The sequence below is a fragment of the Agelaius phoeniceus genome, chromosome 16 (assembly GCF_051311805.1).
Source record: "Agelaius phoeniceus isolate bAgePho1 chromosome 16, bAgePho1.hap1, whole genome shotgun sequence".
Taxonomy (NCBI): domain Eukaryota; kingdom Metazoa; phylum Chordata; class Aves; order Passeriformes; family Icteridae; genus Agelaius; species Agelaius phoeniceus.
Genome location: NC_135280.1, coordinates 11,196,797 through 11,213,804, shown reverse-complemented (window position 1 = coordinate 11,213,804; position 17,008 = coordinate 11,196,797). Strand labels below are relative to the sequence as shown.

At 40.0% G+C, this 17,008-nt stretch overlaps 1 protein-coding gene across 3 annotated transcripts in view; it reads right to left on the bottom strand.

Moving 5' to 3' along the window:
- USP7 (ubiquitin specific peptidase 7) overlaps positions 1–17,008 on the bottom strand; it is a 70,074-nt gene that overhangs the window by 35,771 nt on the left and 17,295 nt on the right. For 2 of the 3 annotated variants that reach the window (XM_054643821.2, XM_054643818.2), the window contains exons 2-3: positions 3,625–3,729; positions 3,199–3,231 (exon numbers count right to left, since the gene is read on the bottom strand). In XM_054643821.2, coding sequence (XP_054499796.1) covers positions 3,199–3,231; positions 3,625–3,729 — 138 coding nt within the window. The remainder of the gene's footprint in view (positions 1–3,198; positions 3,232–3,624; positions 3,730–17,008) is intronic. The other variant, XM_054643819.2, reaches the window with a different exon arrangement.

The following is a 17,008-nucleotide window of genomic DNA, read 5'->3' as shown; positions in this document are numbered from 1 at the left end:
TGATTTCTTTTCAGGAAAGCCTGTGCATGAGAGCTCACCAGGGAATGGGAACTCTTCTCTGTAAAATATTGGAGCAAGCACTAGTAACTGCTCCATAAAAATGCAGCCTTGTAACACAGGTCAACCCTAAAATAGAAGTTATTTTAAAAATAACAACCTTCCTTTCCTGTCAGTAAGCCTATTTTTTCTTAGGAAGTATAATGGATTAAAGGATGAATTTTATTAGAAAAAGAAGTTTACATAGCAAATGTGAAAATTATTTTGAGTACCCCAATAAATAAAGCCTTTTTTTGCTATCATGAACATGTCCTCCAGATGCCAGTAAAGTCTGCAACTGGCAGCAGGATAATTTAGTAGTGACTGGCAACTGAGACCTTTCTAAATCCCAGAAATTGAACACAAGGTCAAAAGGACTGATCCAGTTGAAAATACTTGGACAAATTACATGCAATGGACTGTCTTTGCTATGTGGAAAACATTTTTTTCATTGATGTGATGAATGTCACATTCAACATCTTCACAGAAGAAAGATCCTTCAAATCAGAGATCCAAATACTGAATAGGATCCATTTTAAAGCTGAAACACATATTTAAATGTTGATACTTTGGGGAAAAGCAGATTTCTTTCTTCTCTTAGTAAACGTTGCTACCTTGAAAGTGCACTGGAGTTATTAAAATATTCTGAACCTGAATTATTAATGGAGAAACTGGCTGAATATTCTATGAATATTTTAATAATGATCCAAATACAGCATGCAATACCAGCATATGGCTAAGACTGATGCTTCTGAAAGCCTTCTTGCCTCTGCAATTCTTCACAGAAATGAGACTTCAGGAGGCAATGGCAAAGCTGTGAGTTTATGTTCAGCTAGGGACCTTCTGTTTGAACTTTAACTTCTAAGAGAATTTACTCTCTATGTTGCTTTGAATACTGATGCACTTGCAAACAAGTTTTGATCAGAGCCTTGTTTTTAATATTTTTTGCTTTATTTGCAGAGCTGCTATTCCAGCTTTTAAAGTCTGGTTCATTTAAGTCCTTCTCCATACAAAGCACAGCACAGTCCTTCTGCTGGTTTTTTTTAATTGCTAAGACTTCACACAGAGCAGCAACAGGTACTGGTCACAGCCTTGAGAGAACACAGCCTTATCTGAAAGTCCTGCTGCAGGTCCACTGCTGCTCCCATTCCCTGTGCCTCACAATGCCTGCAGCCTGTTGCCTAGCAAAGGGGATGAGAGATGCACTTTTTTTTTCCCAATCTTATCAGTCATTTCTTTATGTGCTAAGCTGGAAGAACAAAACCAGCTCAAAAGTTTCTTGAACTCAGAAAATCACCAAAAAGCCAATTTCTGTGATCCAGCTGGCCACATCAACCTTTCATTTTGCTGTTCATCTCTCTCACAGGAACCATTAAATTCATTAATTTTGCTGAAGAGGTATCTAAATTCTCCTCATGCATTCTGTATCAACTAAGATTGATGCCCCTTGCTATGAGTAACAGCAAAGGAAAACTGCATGTTTATCAGAGAAGCCTATATCTCCCATTTTCCCTGTCTTTGTAATCTCTGAGCTGTCCATTACCCATGCACATCATACTGCAAACCAGGTTAGCAAGAGCACAAACAGCAAGAGAACAATTGCACTGATGTGTAAATAATGCAACAGCAAGCAATTAATCTGATTTACAAGACTTGGAAAAGAGGCACCATCCACTTACATTATGCAAGTCTTCAGGAATGTTTTTGCAACTCTAACATTTTGCAATAACACTCTTCTCTATGTGTGTCAATGCACAGCTGTAGCAGCACCAACATGTAGCCAGACACTCCTTATTCAAATATAATGAGGAACTATTAAGAGGATTGCTTAACAATCACACTTGCAGCCTGAAGGGTGTCCCTCTGCAGAGTGGGGCCAAGCTCCTGACCATGCTGGAAGTCCTTAAAGGCACAAGAAGCTTTCACAAACCTTCTGTCAAACGCCTTCAGATACTTTTTCTCCCTAGTGCAACACCTTCAATACCCAGTTCTGAGAGGAGTCAAACAGTTGGGAATTGATACAAACAGGTTCACAGCAGTTTTTTGACTAATGGGTCAACACTCCTCTGAATGAAGAGGTGAATATCTGATTACTTGCCAGCCCTGACACATCCTGGCTTTCATCAGCTATTCCTGCAGTTTAAGTCCCTCTTTTGGCTAATTTGTACAAGTATATACACACCAACCAGTGGACAAATTATTTTTCTAATTCACCAATGTTTTATGCACTGATTGTATCAACAGCAAACACTATCAGGCTTTATATATATATATATAAACATCCCTACCAAGAACAGAGCTCAAACAGATCTGTTCTAGCCAGTTGGTGTCAACCCATGTGGCCTTCTCTTGCCACCCTCTAAATACCAGGGCCTAACAGACATTTAACATCTTTTATAACAGCTTTTGATAAGAAAAGACTCTGAGCAATAAATCAAAACCCTCTGAATGAGATTAGGTAATCCCACAAATAAAATTCATAGGCTAAGCACATTTTTCTTTAATAGCAAGACTCTGGTCATTGAAAACTTTATCTTTGCCAATGATACAGAGGTGATTCAACCATGATATGCTTTTGTTCTGAATTTAAACCCTATTCTCTTCATGGAACATCACTATTTTCTATAGTATTCTACATTCCTTGAACACATTAAAGTAAGCACTCTTTTGACCTTTAACCTCAAATTCTGATTTTTCTGAAAAAAATCACCCAACATTTTTGCACAAATCTAACTAAAAGTTTAAGCCTAGTCCTAAATGCACTCTCACAAGACAGCACAAAATATGGAACAAATCCCACTCATATGATGTTTCCCTTCTCCCAGCTCAATTTTACTTCATTCTTCAAAATGAGCAGTCCCTGTCCATATCCTTTCCCAAGAAAAGAAATATCACTGCACATTTTTCTCACTAAACAGAACAGATTTACAAACTTGTTACCTTTGTTTAAATATACCCAGAGTTATGGTTATTTGATCCTCTGCAACAAACTGTACACCCTTACTTTCATTTAATGGACCAAGAAAAAGACTTCAAAAACACATGTCCCTTTTATTAACAGGACATTAATACATAATTTTTTTTTTGCTTTTGCAAGTAAAATTAGGTGTCAAAACTGAGAACAAAAGATGTTCATCAACAGAATAGTTACCACTGACTTACCACACAAAGACAAAACCAGATCACAGCTGCCACCTGACAAGAGAGCAGGACAGATAAGGATTCTAAACACCCTGAAGGAATTGCATAACTGATAAAATTACTATTCAGCAAAGCCCAGCTGCAGCACCTTTAAAGGGCTGTATCACAAAACATGACAATGGACAGTAGCACTTTCAGCAATTTTTAAATGAGTACCTAGAAAGAGTACAAGAAAAAAATCCCAAGCCTTCAGAAGTCTAATCTTATTGTACAGCTATGCCAAAAGGATGCCTACACAGAAAACCAGCAGCCATAACTACAGAGGGATTCATTTTTTTTAATGAGCTGCAGATCACAGGACACAGGTAAGAGATGGACTATTTTCTCCTCAAAATCATACAATTAAAGAAGCCAAATAAACCACATGTTTATCAAATATTTACTTACCATCTTCCATGTCTTCCTCAGTGTTGTTATGTCCGTCAGCCATCGCTACATTCCCATTAATGACAGGATTTTGAGTAATTCTTGGAGGATCATCTGTATCTCCAGCTAAGACAGAAAAAAATTACGTAAAAATTAAACATGTAATTAATAATCAGAAATTAACTTTTTTGTCTCAGGTAGTGTTTATGAGACAGATGAATAGTGCACACTTGCACAGATCAATATTTATTTAAATTATTGCTCAAAAGTTGTACTGGTATGTGTCTAAAAAAAATCCCCAGATAGGTGAATATTTATGGATGCAGAAAAAAGTCCACATTAATGTGGAATACAGACACAAAGAACATAAACCGACTTTTAAGTTTCCAGATTGCCTTGCAATCAGTATCTCATAATCAAGTCTCATTAAATAAGAAATTTATATTTACTTTTTCTTGCATTCTTAGAATGCAAGAAATTTTTACACAAGTTCAAGTTTCTAAGAGCAGACTTTCTAAACTAACAAGTTGCTTTAAGACTTCTTCGGTGTTGCTGGTTTTTAAGAAAAAACCTCAATCTCTAATCAAATGTAACTGTAAGATTTAAATCTTGGGTAAAAATTGCAAAGGAAATCTTTTAGGATTAAGGAACATTTTAGACATAACATTTTCCAGTTTCCGGCCAACACTGCCATTATGTTTTGCTCCAGTGACCATTACATATGTAAATGCCACTAAACCAAGAGATATGAGACAACTTGATGAACTGGAACCCCACTATTTCCAAGTTGCATTGCCTTGATTGAACAAGCACATTCCTGATTCCTCCAACAACTGAGCAACACCTCCTTCCATTGCTTCCACACCAAAAGCCAGTGGAGAGCATGACTCCAGCAAAGTGGGTATGTTCTTGGATAAACTAAACTGCCTTGTATCATCAAACTGCAAAACCTATAAGCCCTTGCAACCATCTCAAGGACAAGCACTACTTAAAAGACACTCTAATTTAAAAGGTCTGCTGAGTTTCTCATTGCTGTACAAGTCATGCTATTAACTTATATATTCCACTACCCCTCAAAAGCCCCAAGGTCACTGATTTGTGTAGCCAGGAGCAGTTTTATACCTAAAAGCTCCACACAATATCAATCAGTAACACAAGTTACTGACAATGTGCACTGCTGGGGATGCAGGCAACCTGTGCCACAGCATGGAAAGTGCTCCCAAGGGACACAGCCCGATCCCAGCCCCAGCACAGCAGCCCGGCCGTGCCCTCGCCCGTCAGCACCCTGGACAGAGCCGGCCTGGCCAGCGGCCCTGCCGAGCTCCCGGGCGGCTCCGTGCTCCTCACGGGCACGCAGGGATGGATGGATGGATGCCCACAGACCGGGTGCCACGGGCCGGGGTGCCCGGCTGCTTGCACGAACTGCCAGCCAGCCCGGACACTTGCCTTCTACCAGACTGCAGCTGAGTTTCTCCTGGGCAAAACAAACACAAGCGACGACAGGAATCGCTGTGTGATCGTCTCCGAGTCTTTGAAAAGCCAGCGAGCTCCCACCAAAGGCAAGACAAGGCACGGGATAAGTGCAGCAGGAGCTTCGGAGCGCTCCCTCTCCTCAGAGCACACACCATGCTTCTGCAGCCTCATTCCAATTCACAGCACACAGGAAGACACTTTCACACCCAGCACTTCTATTCTGATTGTTTACTCTCCCAGTAAATCCGCACAAGTAGTAACCTCTGCCCTCAGCACCACAGAAACAGCTCAGGTTAGAGACTTACTCCTGGATTAGAGCTATGCTAGATCACAACTCAATGCTCACCCACGGCTTCTGGACACTTCGTAGGGTGCAGCAGATCTCACTGAGGTACCAGTGAAAAGGGTACTGGGAAACACACGCTGCAGCACTAACACGTGCACTTTGCTAAATTTTCAGCTTTAGAACAAAAGCAAAATCAAGTATGAGTTGAAGTTTTGACTTTGTAAGGAGAAGGTTAGCAGAAGATTGGGTCAGGTGTGGCAGAGCCTCAGGGGTCCCTCAGCAGCAATTGGCACTGGCAATGCTGCAGCAGAACAACAAGTTAAAGATTTACTACAACAAAATTATGGGGGGACAGGTTTGAACTCCTGCAACTTAAGAGTGGGAAAAATGACAAAAATCAAGAGTGAGAAGGAAAGATCTCCAATTTCATTTCAACATCCTGCCTTCCCCCCTGTTTTTTGAACATTTTAACAGCACGTGCTGGTCTAAACAGAAAGCTGTCCTCTGGGTCACTGCATTCTAGAAGCATACAGCATGTTCTCAAAATGCAACAATTGTTTACACTAAATTAATACTAACTTTTTTTAAACTTATTTTTCTTCCTAAAGTTATCATCAGTGCAACTTAGTATCTGGAAACAAACTGAAGCCAACACCTTAGGAATAGTTTTGTTCTTCACTAAAAGCATATCCGATATCATCTTTAAACAGGGAATTTAAGTATTGACACTATGTTTCATGGGGAAGAACTGATCTTAATTAAGAAAATAAAAAGCTTTCTATGAGATACTGCTCTAAATTATCTGAAAGTATGAGGAGTTAGAGATCATAGCAACAGCAATCAACTTAAACAGAGACAGCTTCTGAGATACTGTTTAGTGATAAGACAAATGAACCATGATGAATGCCCCTGCTGCTTCTTCTGACATGGATGGACACAAAGTTTGTGATACAGCTTTCAGATATGGAAACCAGATAACACCAATCAATGTTTCTGGCTACTGTGAACAAAGGAAATGTTTTAACTGCTAATAAAAGTGAAGTAATCCTTTACACAAACAAAACACAACCCCTCTTCAACAGATGTACTAGCAAGCAGTATAACAAAATACATTTTCTAGTAGAGCATTGAAAACCTGTAATTTGTGTTTTTCTCTCTTTTCCTTAAGAGCTCATAGGAAAGAACTGTAAAATTATACCAAGGTTTAATTAAGAAACATGTTTTCCTTTGCCTCAAGCAGAGGCAATGCCAAAGACTTATTCAAATTATACATTACAGGATTAAGAAAAAAGAAAAAATACCTGTCCACACTGGCCAGGAAAACCTTCCTACCAAACATACTACCTAATACACTGCTGTCTTTAATGCAGCTTAAACCAGTGTGTCAACATCACTCCAGTCATGTCATCTGTCCATTCCCACATCAGAATTCCCAGTTTTAATGACAGCCCTGGAATAAATTTGAGATGCAGTCTATGAATCAACTGAAAGTTAACATAAACCACATCAATTAAGGAAGCATCACAACAAAGTGACTTTAGGAATAGGAAATGTTTTTAACTCTTAAAATACATTACTGCAATGTTCAATGAATATAGCTTTCAATAGCAAAATTGTAGACATTAAAAGACTGTTTTGTAAGCATTTATTTTTCACCTCCTCAAAATGCAACACATGAACCTCTGTAGATATTCTTTTGTTACAAAAAGGAATGCAAGGCAACATGAAAAATAGTGATGACAATTTCTTCTGAAACATTTAACATCACATACCTTTTTCTCTTTGCCCATGGCACTGTGTTACAAATGAAAAATACAAAGAGTTTACAGGGGGTCTCTGAGTTTGGAGCTAAGACAACTTCCAAGAAGAGATATTTCAGATATTAGTGAGTTAGTGCACAAAAAAGAGCTTTCACTTAGTTACTGAAATATCATGAATGCTGAAATAAGTCTAAACACTGAGATGCACACTGGAACAAAACTGGAGCGTGATGCCACAGTTTGGGATGCTGATAAGAAGTGTCAGTCATCTTACACAAAAAATTACTGGATTATATATAAGTGACTCTGCAGGTGCACACTCCTCATCCCCCATTGACTAAGTCTGTCACTGAAGTGCTGAGATGAAAACCTGAAAGCAAAATGATTGTGGCAATTGCTGCAGGGGAAAGAGGGGTAGAGAAGGAAAAAACCAATCTATAAACTTGCCATAAACTATATAATGACAGACCCTACAGAAAGTATATATATGAAAAAAAATCTGCTTGTAATGGACTCTGAGATCAGTATCATCATATATAAATACTCACACTATTAAGCAATCAGAATTAAAAGAGCAGCACTGATTTTTAAAATGACCTCTGTATTCAAAAAAAAAGCTTTTCTGATGGATTCAGCCTGTTCAATAATATGAACTCAAGTGTCACAGTACATTGCTCTGTTGTTCTACTGTTCCCAACAATTCAAATCTACAAGGAAGGAATCTCAGTTTGCCATTTTTTTTTCCTACTGATGAGAAAGTGGAAAAAAATTTTGTCAAGTTCATGTGGCTTCTGGCATAACTTAAATGCAGTTCTAGTAGAGGAGCAGAGCAGAGTGCTCTGTCCCTAAGCTGCAGGACAGAGCTCAGCACAAACACGTGTTTGCAGTCACATGTGGCCAAAAGCTACAGAATGACTGCACAAGCACAGCAATTCCACTACAGCAGGAACTGCCTCTATTGAACACGATCACAGCAAGCTATAGCCTCACTAAGCTTTCAGTCATGACTCACATCACAGCCATAGTCAAAGTCTGAAAGCTTATCCATAATGTTTGTCATTAGCTTCTGGAGCTGGCAGCCACAGAGGAGAAACTGAAGCAGTCTGGGCAGCAGGTTATGAAACATTTGTTTCCTTTTGAGGTTAAGGAGACCACAGCGGAGGAGTAATAGTGATACTAAAAACTTGGTTACAGTTATCACACACATCCGCCTCACGCTGGAAATCGCTGGCACTGAGGGCTTTCACAGCCCCTGCACACAGCCTGCACAGCTCCCCATGCAGCAGGGCCACAGCAACCCCAAAACGAGCAGGGAGCTGTCCCAAGGGCATCCTCAGCAGCCTGAAGGGAGTCAGTCATTCACTGCTGGCAGCAGCCTGGAGAATACCATGAACTTTCACATCCAGGGTCTTGCTTTTAGTGAGGGAAAGCAGAAAACAACACAACTTTCTCCTCTTCTGCTGGACTAAATGGACATTCCAGAATCAAAGCCTTCATGGAAGTTTTAAAAGGGCATTTTTCTTTTCAAATACAAATACAACACTATATACAGAGGGGTGTGAATTCCAGTGGATGAGCAAAGCTGCCATAAACACTGGGACAAGAACTTAGTGAGCAAAAATATCAGGTGGCCGGAGATAAGAATAAAGTCAGAGAATGCAAATGAGCAAAATCCATGCTTCAACAGTCGACCTACATCAGCATCAAGGATATCCACTGCATGCTTAATACACAGCCCAGGTCTAGCTTTGCATCTCAGTGTCAGGACCCAAAGCTGTTACACCCCTTCAGGGCAGCCCAGCAAAGCCACGGTCCTCTGCACTCACTACAACATCTACTGTGGAACAAACCATAATCTCTTCAAAAGTTTCTAACAATTATTATTTTTAAATGTAGCAGTATTTTAAATAAATCAATATCTAAAAGTTTACTTCAGTGCTTAGTTTAAAATACCAGCCTAAAATGGATAATACCACACAAGCAAAAAAAAAAATTAAGAAATCATCACTGCTAGAAATCATAATGAATAAACATTCTGTGATTTCAAGTGCTATAATAAATATCACCTCTTCAATCACCAACTTGATCCTTGCTATTGTAGCTATTGGGCAGCATATCAAAATACATAATTGAAAAATTTCTAAAGCAAGCAGTAAATGCCAAGCTTTCCGAAGCAGTTTACCGAACTGTGGTGGTGCAAAAAAGACACTAAAGAGACTCAAACAGAAAGCAAGAAAATTTCTTCTTCAGAGCAAACAAGAAAGTTTGAAAAATATGAAAAAGATGATGAACATATACCTGCCCTGACTGGAAGTAACAATGCCAAGAGGTTACTTCAGCACTCTGGACACAGACTGCCCAGGCCATGCTGGAAGGGGCTGCAGGCACTCCTGTGGAACTGGTTTCCATGTGGCTCTAACAGCTCACAGGAAACTTCTGGGCTCCAGCAGCTTGTTTCTCCCAAAGTCTGGAAAGCACTGCTCTGAAAGCCAGATGAATAGAGTGGCTCCCAGGAGGGTAGGGCAGGGTTTAAAAAGAACAATCAAAAACCAACCAAACAAAAAACCTAATACCCAGGCCAAAAACTAAAACCAAAACAACCACACATACCAAAATAAGCCAAACAAGCTCCCAACTCCACGATCTGAATGGAATTCATTTATAGAAGTCAATCTTTGAACTACTAGAAGTGTTCTGTGCAAAAATTTCCCCTCACTTGCTCTGAAAGAACTCAGCTTTTCCAAAGTAAGAGAAACTATTTGGCCTCTAATCCCTACCTGCAGTTAGAATACAAACAGCACTTATTGCACAAAGGGACTCAAGAGAAAAGGAATTAAATGAAAAGCATTCCACACAGTTTCATTTTTACAAGACACTCCTAGGTTGCTATAACGAAAAATCTGAAGAGGAATCAAGCAATTTCTGTACTGTGGCTGTCTTTCAAAAGGCATCCAAAAATAAAGCAATTTACCTGAAACACTTCAAATGTATCAAATAGGAACAGAGACTGAGATTAGTTTGGCCAGAAGAATGGGAGAAGGGAAAAGGGAAGTACAGAAACCCCCATGATCTTATGGATCAAGATGTAGATAACTGCTGTCGTGGATGTTTCCATTACTTGTAAATATTATTTATCATTTGTCTTAGTTAAAAGTTAATTCTCCCATTAGCAAAGCTGGGGAAAATTTGCTTTGGTTGGTTTCATTTATTATTTTTCTTTTCTTAATGGTTCATTACTTGATCCAGTCAAAAGGTGTACCTAGGAATGTATGTACCTCAACAAGAAAGTTATGAAGGACAATGACTAAGTCTTCAGGGGGAAAAGCTTCTAGAGAAGTATCAGGAGGCAGAGCCAAGCTTACAGACTAAGGGAAAGAGGAATTTAGGGGCATAGGAAGCAAGTGGACTTCTAGCTAGGGAAATGAGGTTTAAAGATCTTCAATCCTTTCAAAATTTGCTCTATCACATTTAGAAAGAAAGGAGAAAAGACATTTATTTACTGAAGAGCAAGCAGTCAACATTACATCTTAAAAAAAACAAACCAAAACAAAAATGAAGCAGTATTATACACAAGTCTCTTGCTCTCTAATTGTCATCCGAAACAAGTAATTATTGCATTATTGACTGGGAATTGCAAGTCTCCCACAGAAGATGATGTTACACAAGACAGCAAATGAAGAACTGGGATGGGACAACTTCCTGGAAGCAGCCTCATCTCTGCCATGCCCACAGAATATGTAGCAATGACTAGACAGACAGTAACAACACTGCAGCCACCACTTATTATCACACTGATCAATCATTATGCTGCTGCTGCCTTGCATTCCCATCACTGGCTCTGCCTGGCCAAAGAGGACATTTTGACAAAGCACAGGATGGCCAGACTGGTTTCTAACTGTGCCAATGTAACTAATGGATGGGAACAAAACTGTATTAATAGAGTACATGATTATTCTATTCTTAGATAAAACAAAGCAGTTACATTCTAAGAAGCCCCTGAACACTGAACAACATGCATGAACAATACCAGTCTGTAAGGTAAAGAGTATCAGAAGCTTCACCCCACTGATACAGTTATCTTCATGGGAAAATAAATGAGAGGTACAATGTAACTTTGTGGACAGAAAACCAGCTGAGAACAAATAGCCTATGCAGAACCTGCTCTATAACTAAGCAGTTTGCTGCAGCAACTTATTTATCTGCTAATCTTCAAAGACAGGAGCAGTCTGATGGCACTTTACAAAACAAAACTCTTAAAATGCCTTAAAAATGTGATTAACTTCCTACTGACACATTAAAAGCATTTAAGGTATTATCAATACAACTTCTCAGTGAACTTTAAGCTGCCATTGAAGAAGTCATCCCAAAAATTTACTGATACCAAGAGTGACTAAATTACCTGCTTTCATTAGCTTAACCCTTTGCTTTATGAATTCATTCAGTGTCAGATGAAAGACTGCATGAACCAGAGTTCAGTTTGGACACTAACAACACACCCATAATTATCCAACAAAATTACAACTTGATGCTCTTGGTGAAGAGTGTGTATAGGCAGCCTTCACATTTCAAAGGATCTTTCAAAAGCTTTTTAAGTCCCAGGTGTTTAATAACTGGGGTAGACAGCAGCACTAGCATGAGCTTTTCTTCAGTACAGTGAAATTATTTAGCAGAAGATACCAACCTGCCTGTCTTATTATCCTGGCTTTATGCAGTGTACAGTGTCACAACCTCTTGGCAGTCATCAGGGCAAGAGAAGGCTTGCTGAAAAATCTTTCACAGTTCCTTTTCTTAGTCTGAAGAGCTTTTTTAGCTTAGGCTATGCTTCTAGAAAACTATCAGATCAGGAAGAAAGGCAGGAAGACTGCTTCTGGCTACCCTGTAATACTCAAAAAACACTAACTAGAACAGTTGACAAGAGAAATTATTTTCTTCCATGATCAGTAAAGGCCGAAACATCAGAAGTGTCATGACCTATTATGGCAGCAGCTCCTGGACTTGCACTACCTTCTCCTGGCTGTATCTAGAGCAGCAAGGCTACAGAAGCAGCTTCCCCAACTCGTCAGGTCTTGTCTCTGCACATTCCAGAGATGGCAGTGTGATTACATCTCTGCTGCGGCTGGGGCACTCGGTCCCAACCCACCGAACACACCCTGAACAATGTGTTTTTCCAGTATCACACCCCTCCTCGTGTTTTACTGCTCTAAGTAATAGCCTTCTCTACTGCAACAACAAAGGCTGCCATCTGTGGCACCACTAGAGAGGCTGCAAAACTACTCCCAGAAAAAATGAAGTTCTGAAAGAGGGAAGAAAAGGATGCAGCCTCAGCTGGAGGCAGGGCAGTCCAAGGGCCACAGAGTATTTACATTTGTGTGACACTATACCCAGCATGCTACAGTGCTGTGGACATGTTCTTGGTGTGTTAAAGACAGACAATTAAAAAGCAATTAAAATGAGTACATTTGGATAATAATATAAGCACGTTATGTAATAATTAGTGATTGTGCTCCCATTAGCACCTCCCTCTCCTTGTGGAAGTCCAGAAAAGCACACCACTTGGACCAGCACAATTTCTATCACTCAGATACAAAAATTTTTCAGAACTCACTTCTGTATCATTTCTGAAGAGTGCAACCCACAGTCTCAGAGAATCTTGGGGTACATCTATTTAATTAAATACAATAACTGAACACTCACCATATGCTTGAGCAGCAAAAAGGTTTTGCACATTTACCAGTAGCACAAAACATTGCCTTACATGGGTATGATCACACACACCACTTGCCCAAACCAGCTCTGAAGGTACACTGCTTCTGCGCAGTAACTTTGCTACAGAGTCAAAATATTATTCATCACAATTCAGATTCTGTAACTCTGTTTTGAGACCAGATTCATCCTTGCAGCAAATGCTAATTGCACTGCTCACTCCTGAACTCAGCCTTGGAGCATGCTGAGTTTTGCTCACGCTAGCAGTAGCACAGGAAGGTAGCTTGAATGTATTTTCCTAATAGTGATGTGATTTTTTAACTGTTGAAACACAGTTGATCTGTCCATGTTGGAGTTAAAAAGCCAAATGAATTTCCTAGTAGAGAAGAACACTGGATAACAATATGGATTTGCACTGGAATTAATTTTATAGGCACTAGGAGCAGAAAATATAAATCACTTACTTTAGCCCCATCTTTTAATTTATCTCTTAACAGAAAAGATCCCTGCAAGCCACAGGAACTGTGCAATGTGCCCAAATCCCTCACATTTAGGGATCTAACACCTCCAGCACTTCTTCCTGTTACTTTCAGTAATGCTTTTAAAGGTCTTCCTTTATTGCTGGAGATTTGCTAATACTGATCTTGTTTTCCCTCTTCTTCCTTATGCTCCCAGCTGTGCAGAGAAATGGATAGATACTTAAGGTATTCCAGGCTCATGGAATCTGACTCAGTGGTTGCAGGTAGCTGGTAGTTCTAGACAGGCTTTGTTGAGAAGAGGGAAAGGCAAATAAATCAGATTCAGGAAAATAACATATAAAACTATATAAAAGTGTAAAAAAGCAGGCAAGCACAGTTAATCATATTTCCTTCTCACCTGACAACACAAACAAGCTTAAATCCAGGCTTCTTTGCTGCATAGTAAAGGAGTCAGCATCAAATACACTCACAAGAAAGTACTCCTTTGAGGATAACTATGGAACATGTTTCAGAGGTGGCTGTTACAGCAAAGCAGCCTGAAATCCCTGGCCAAAGCATCCCCAAAGTTCATCTGGCTAATCCAGAAAAATGCAAACACTGTGTCCCTGAGGAGACAAGGAGTGGTGATCTCTGCCATGCCACTGGACGTGTGTACACTGCCCAGGGGATGCACACCTGGAAGAGCTCAATAGCACAGTACCTTTTATGTTTTCCTTGAGGTGGTGGCTTCTACAGGCTCTACTTAGCACAGTGCACTGAGCAATCTGAAATGCAATATGGAACCAGAAAGGTATTGTTTATACAGAAGAACTGTAAATCAAGACTGTCATGTGTGCTGGTTTGGCTTCTTAATGAGTAGAGGAGGATATGGGATTTTCTACTCCTTGGAATACACAAGGGACTTAGTACTAAATTACCAGAATGCAAGTTTAAAGAAACAAAATCTGCTCTCCAGACTCTTAGCACATCTTTCCTCAGTTATCCAGGACCCTTTCTAGTCTACTCAGATAATACCTCTAATCAGCCACTTGATACCTTGTACCATCTTTATTTTCCTTGTTGAAACTTCTTTACTTCTCCTATATCTTTTCAAGATGGAGAAGGGAAGCAAGCTGTTAACCAGGCTGCACTCAGTGCAGCAGCAGAGTGAACTTACACAAAGCTTTTATTATTCCCAGTTCACTTCCAAAGGCAATGCAGTGAATGGAAGAAGATTCTATGAGGAGCAGTGAAAAGGTACAGAGGCAGTGTGGCCAGGCTCAGACACCCTCAGGGTGTGCAGAGCAGAGAAGGGAACTCACCACCCCTCCCCTGCACTCATGGTTAACATCAGCATCTGCCACTCACACACCTCAACACACCAGGTTAAACAATTTTTGCTCAATCCAGGAGGGCTAATCTTATGCAAATATTCAGGGTTTCCATAAGGAACTTTAGAACAATCATACAAAAAAACTGTTACTAGCCTGAAGTATTAAAAAAAACCCCCAAATTCTTGACTGAGAACAGTTTTGCAGAATCTATAAAACTTTACTGTAGAAAAGAAATGCCTATTGCCAAAGTGTCTGGCACTTTTCATTCAGAACAAAGAGCAGGCCCAAGTCATACTTGTCGTGCACTCCAGGAAAGCCATTCCCAGTTGTGGAGAAGCACGCAGGCAGTGTGGGGCTGGGAGCAGCATCAGCCCCACACTCCAGGTGTGTTTCCTCCTGGTTTGAGCAGGGAACTGCTCCCAGCAGCTGTGCTCTGAAGAAGCACCTCGGCAGTGAAGTGCAGAGCTGAACCAATTAGTGTGGGGTGCCCGGTGCTGATAAATCCTAACCTCACATCAGGGTCGCTTTTACAAGTGTAGATTAACCGTGGGGAAAACGACAACAACAATTAAACCATTCAAGGCCTGAGGTTTGAGGTGGCTTTGTTAAGTCCTTTATGTGAACCGATACACACGCACACGTGCACAGCCTGGTAACACAGGAGCATTTACTGCTTCCTGCCAGCCTTACAGGGAGCACTGCTGACTAAATCATTCTTCTCCACTGCAATTCCTTTTTACTGTGTTTACTAACAGATACATTTCAAATATAATAGTAAACCATGACTTTAAGAGATTCCTACTACAAAAAAAAAATCCACACTTTAGGTTAAATTTAACATTTGTTTTCGATGTAATTAACAAGAAGTAATTATGCTCTCATCTAAAATTAACTGCAAAATAAGCAAAACAAAAAATGTTCCTTTTTTCAAATGGGATGATGTGGAAAAGCAGTTGCTTTCTTGTTCTCTAAGACACAGATCTCAGAGTTCTTATTCTCCCCTAGTTTCCCAAATTCCTAAAAGCCATGTTTCCCAGGAGCTTTTCAGGTTGCTCCTTAACAAGCTCAATTTTCCAGCCTCGCCTGTTAGTGCTGTGCCACATCCTACAAAAGCTTCCCTGACCAAAGAGGACAAGCACAGAATGGCTGTGCATGGAAGAGGTGCCCAGCTGGGATGGGAGATTTGGTGATGTCCCTGCCTTGAACACGAGAAGGGCTCAGGGCTGGTGCCCCAGGGAGCAGAGACTGTGGGGTGCTTTACCCCATTCTGCTCCCATTTGGAAATCCCCTTCCCTCCAACGGTGTCCCCGTTTTGACTGGAGTCTCCATGAAGATTTTTGGGGTCTAGACACTCCCAAGAAACCTCAACTATTAAATTTCTGGCCAGCCTTAATCTACTGAATTGTCTGCCAGGTGGCTGCTTTCTTCTACTTTGTAGCATGAACACTAGCAATCATTAAAATAATTTTAGAAGCCTTAACAGAGCACTGATTCAAGAGTTTTCCTCAGTCTTTAACACAGAACCATTAAATCCCAAAGCAGTTTACACTTTCTTCAGCGTTCGTTTTAACTAAGATTTAACCTTTATTTTCCCTTTCCATTCTGACAGCAACCTTTCTACCCCCAAGTGTTAATGGAAGAAAATTATTACTTAGGCTCTAAGAAAGAGCTGATTATTGTTGTAAAATGTTCTGAAGATCAGCTTCACTTCACTGCTTTGAAGATGAAAGTTACTGTACTGAAAACATCTAAATGTTAGCAGACACCAAAATTAGCACTAAACAGTGTTAATTATTTAATACTGCCTACATGGAGAACAACTTTCTTCAAAGAAATAACACAGCTGAAAAACTGTTTTGTATGGAATCTCGGGTGTCAGTCTCCACTATTTACCATGGAATTCTTAAAAGAATGCAGAACAGGAACTTTATAATCCTCAGTTAAGCACTCCACTGACAATTTTATCACTTTTTCTTTGTCAGCAATTTTAAGTCGCATTCTTTTCTTACTGAAAACAAAAGGAAACTTTTAAGTGACTGAGAAAGCTTTTCCTGTTTAACTATTCAGTGTTAAATAGCCAACCAGCTGTTCTGGTGCCAAACAGGCTGCCATGGGACCTCAGAACCAAGTCCCAGCTTCCCCAGGCCTATTAGTTAAGCAATCACAATCAGGAATGAAGTAATACTCTGTATTCTAGAGAAAACAGCACACAGACCCAGCCATATACAGATTTTGAGGCTAACTTGCTTTTCCAAATTCTAACACAAACACACTGAAATCCACGAGGCAAAGAAACTGCTGTGTACGGCACAGGCACATGAGCTGTGAACAGCCAAATTCACATCTCCAAACCTGAGCAACTGGTAATACAAACAAGAAAAAAGAAAAACC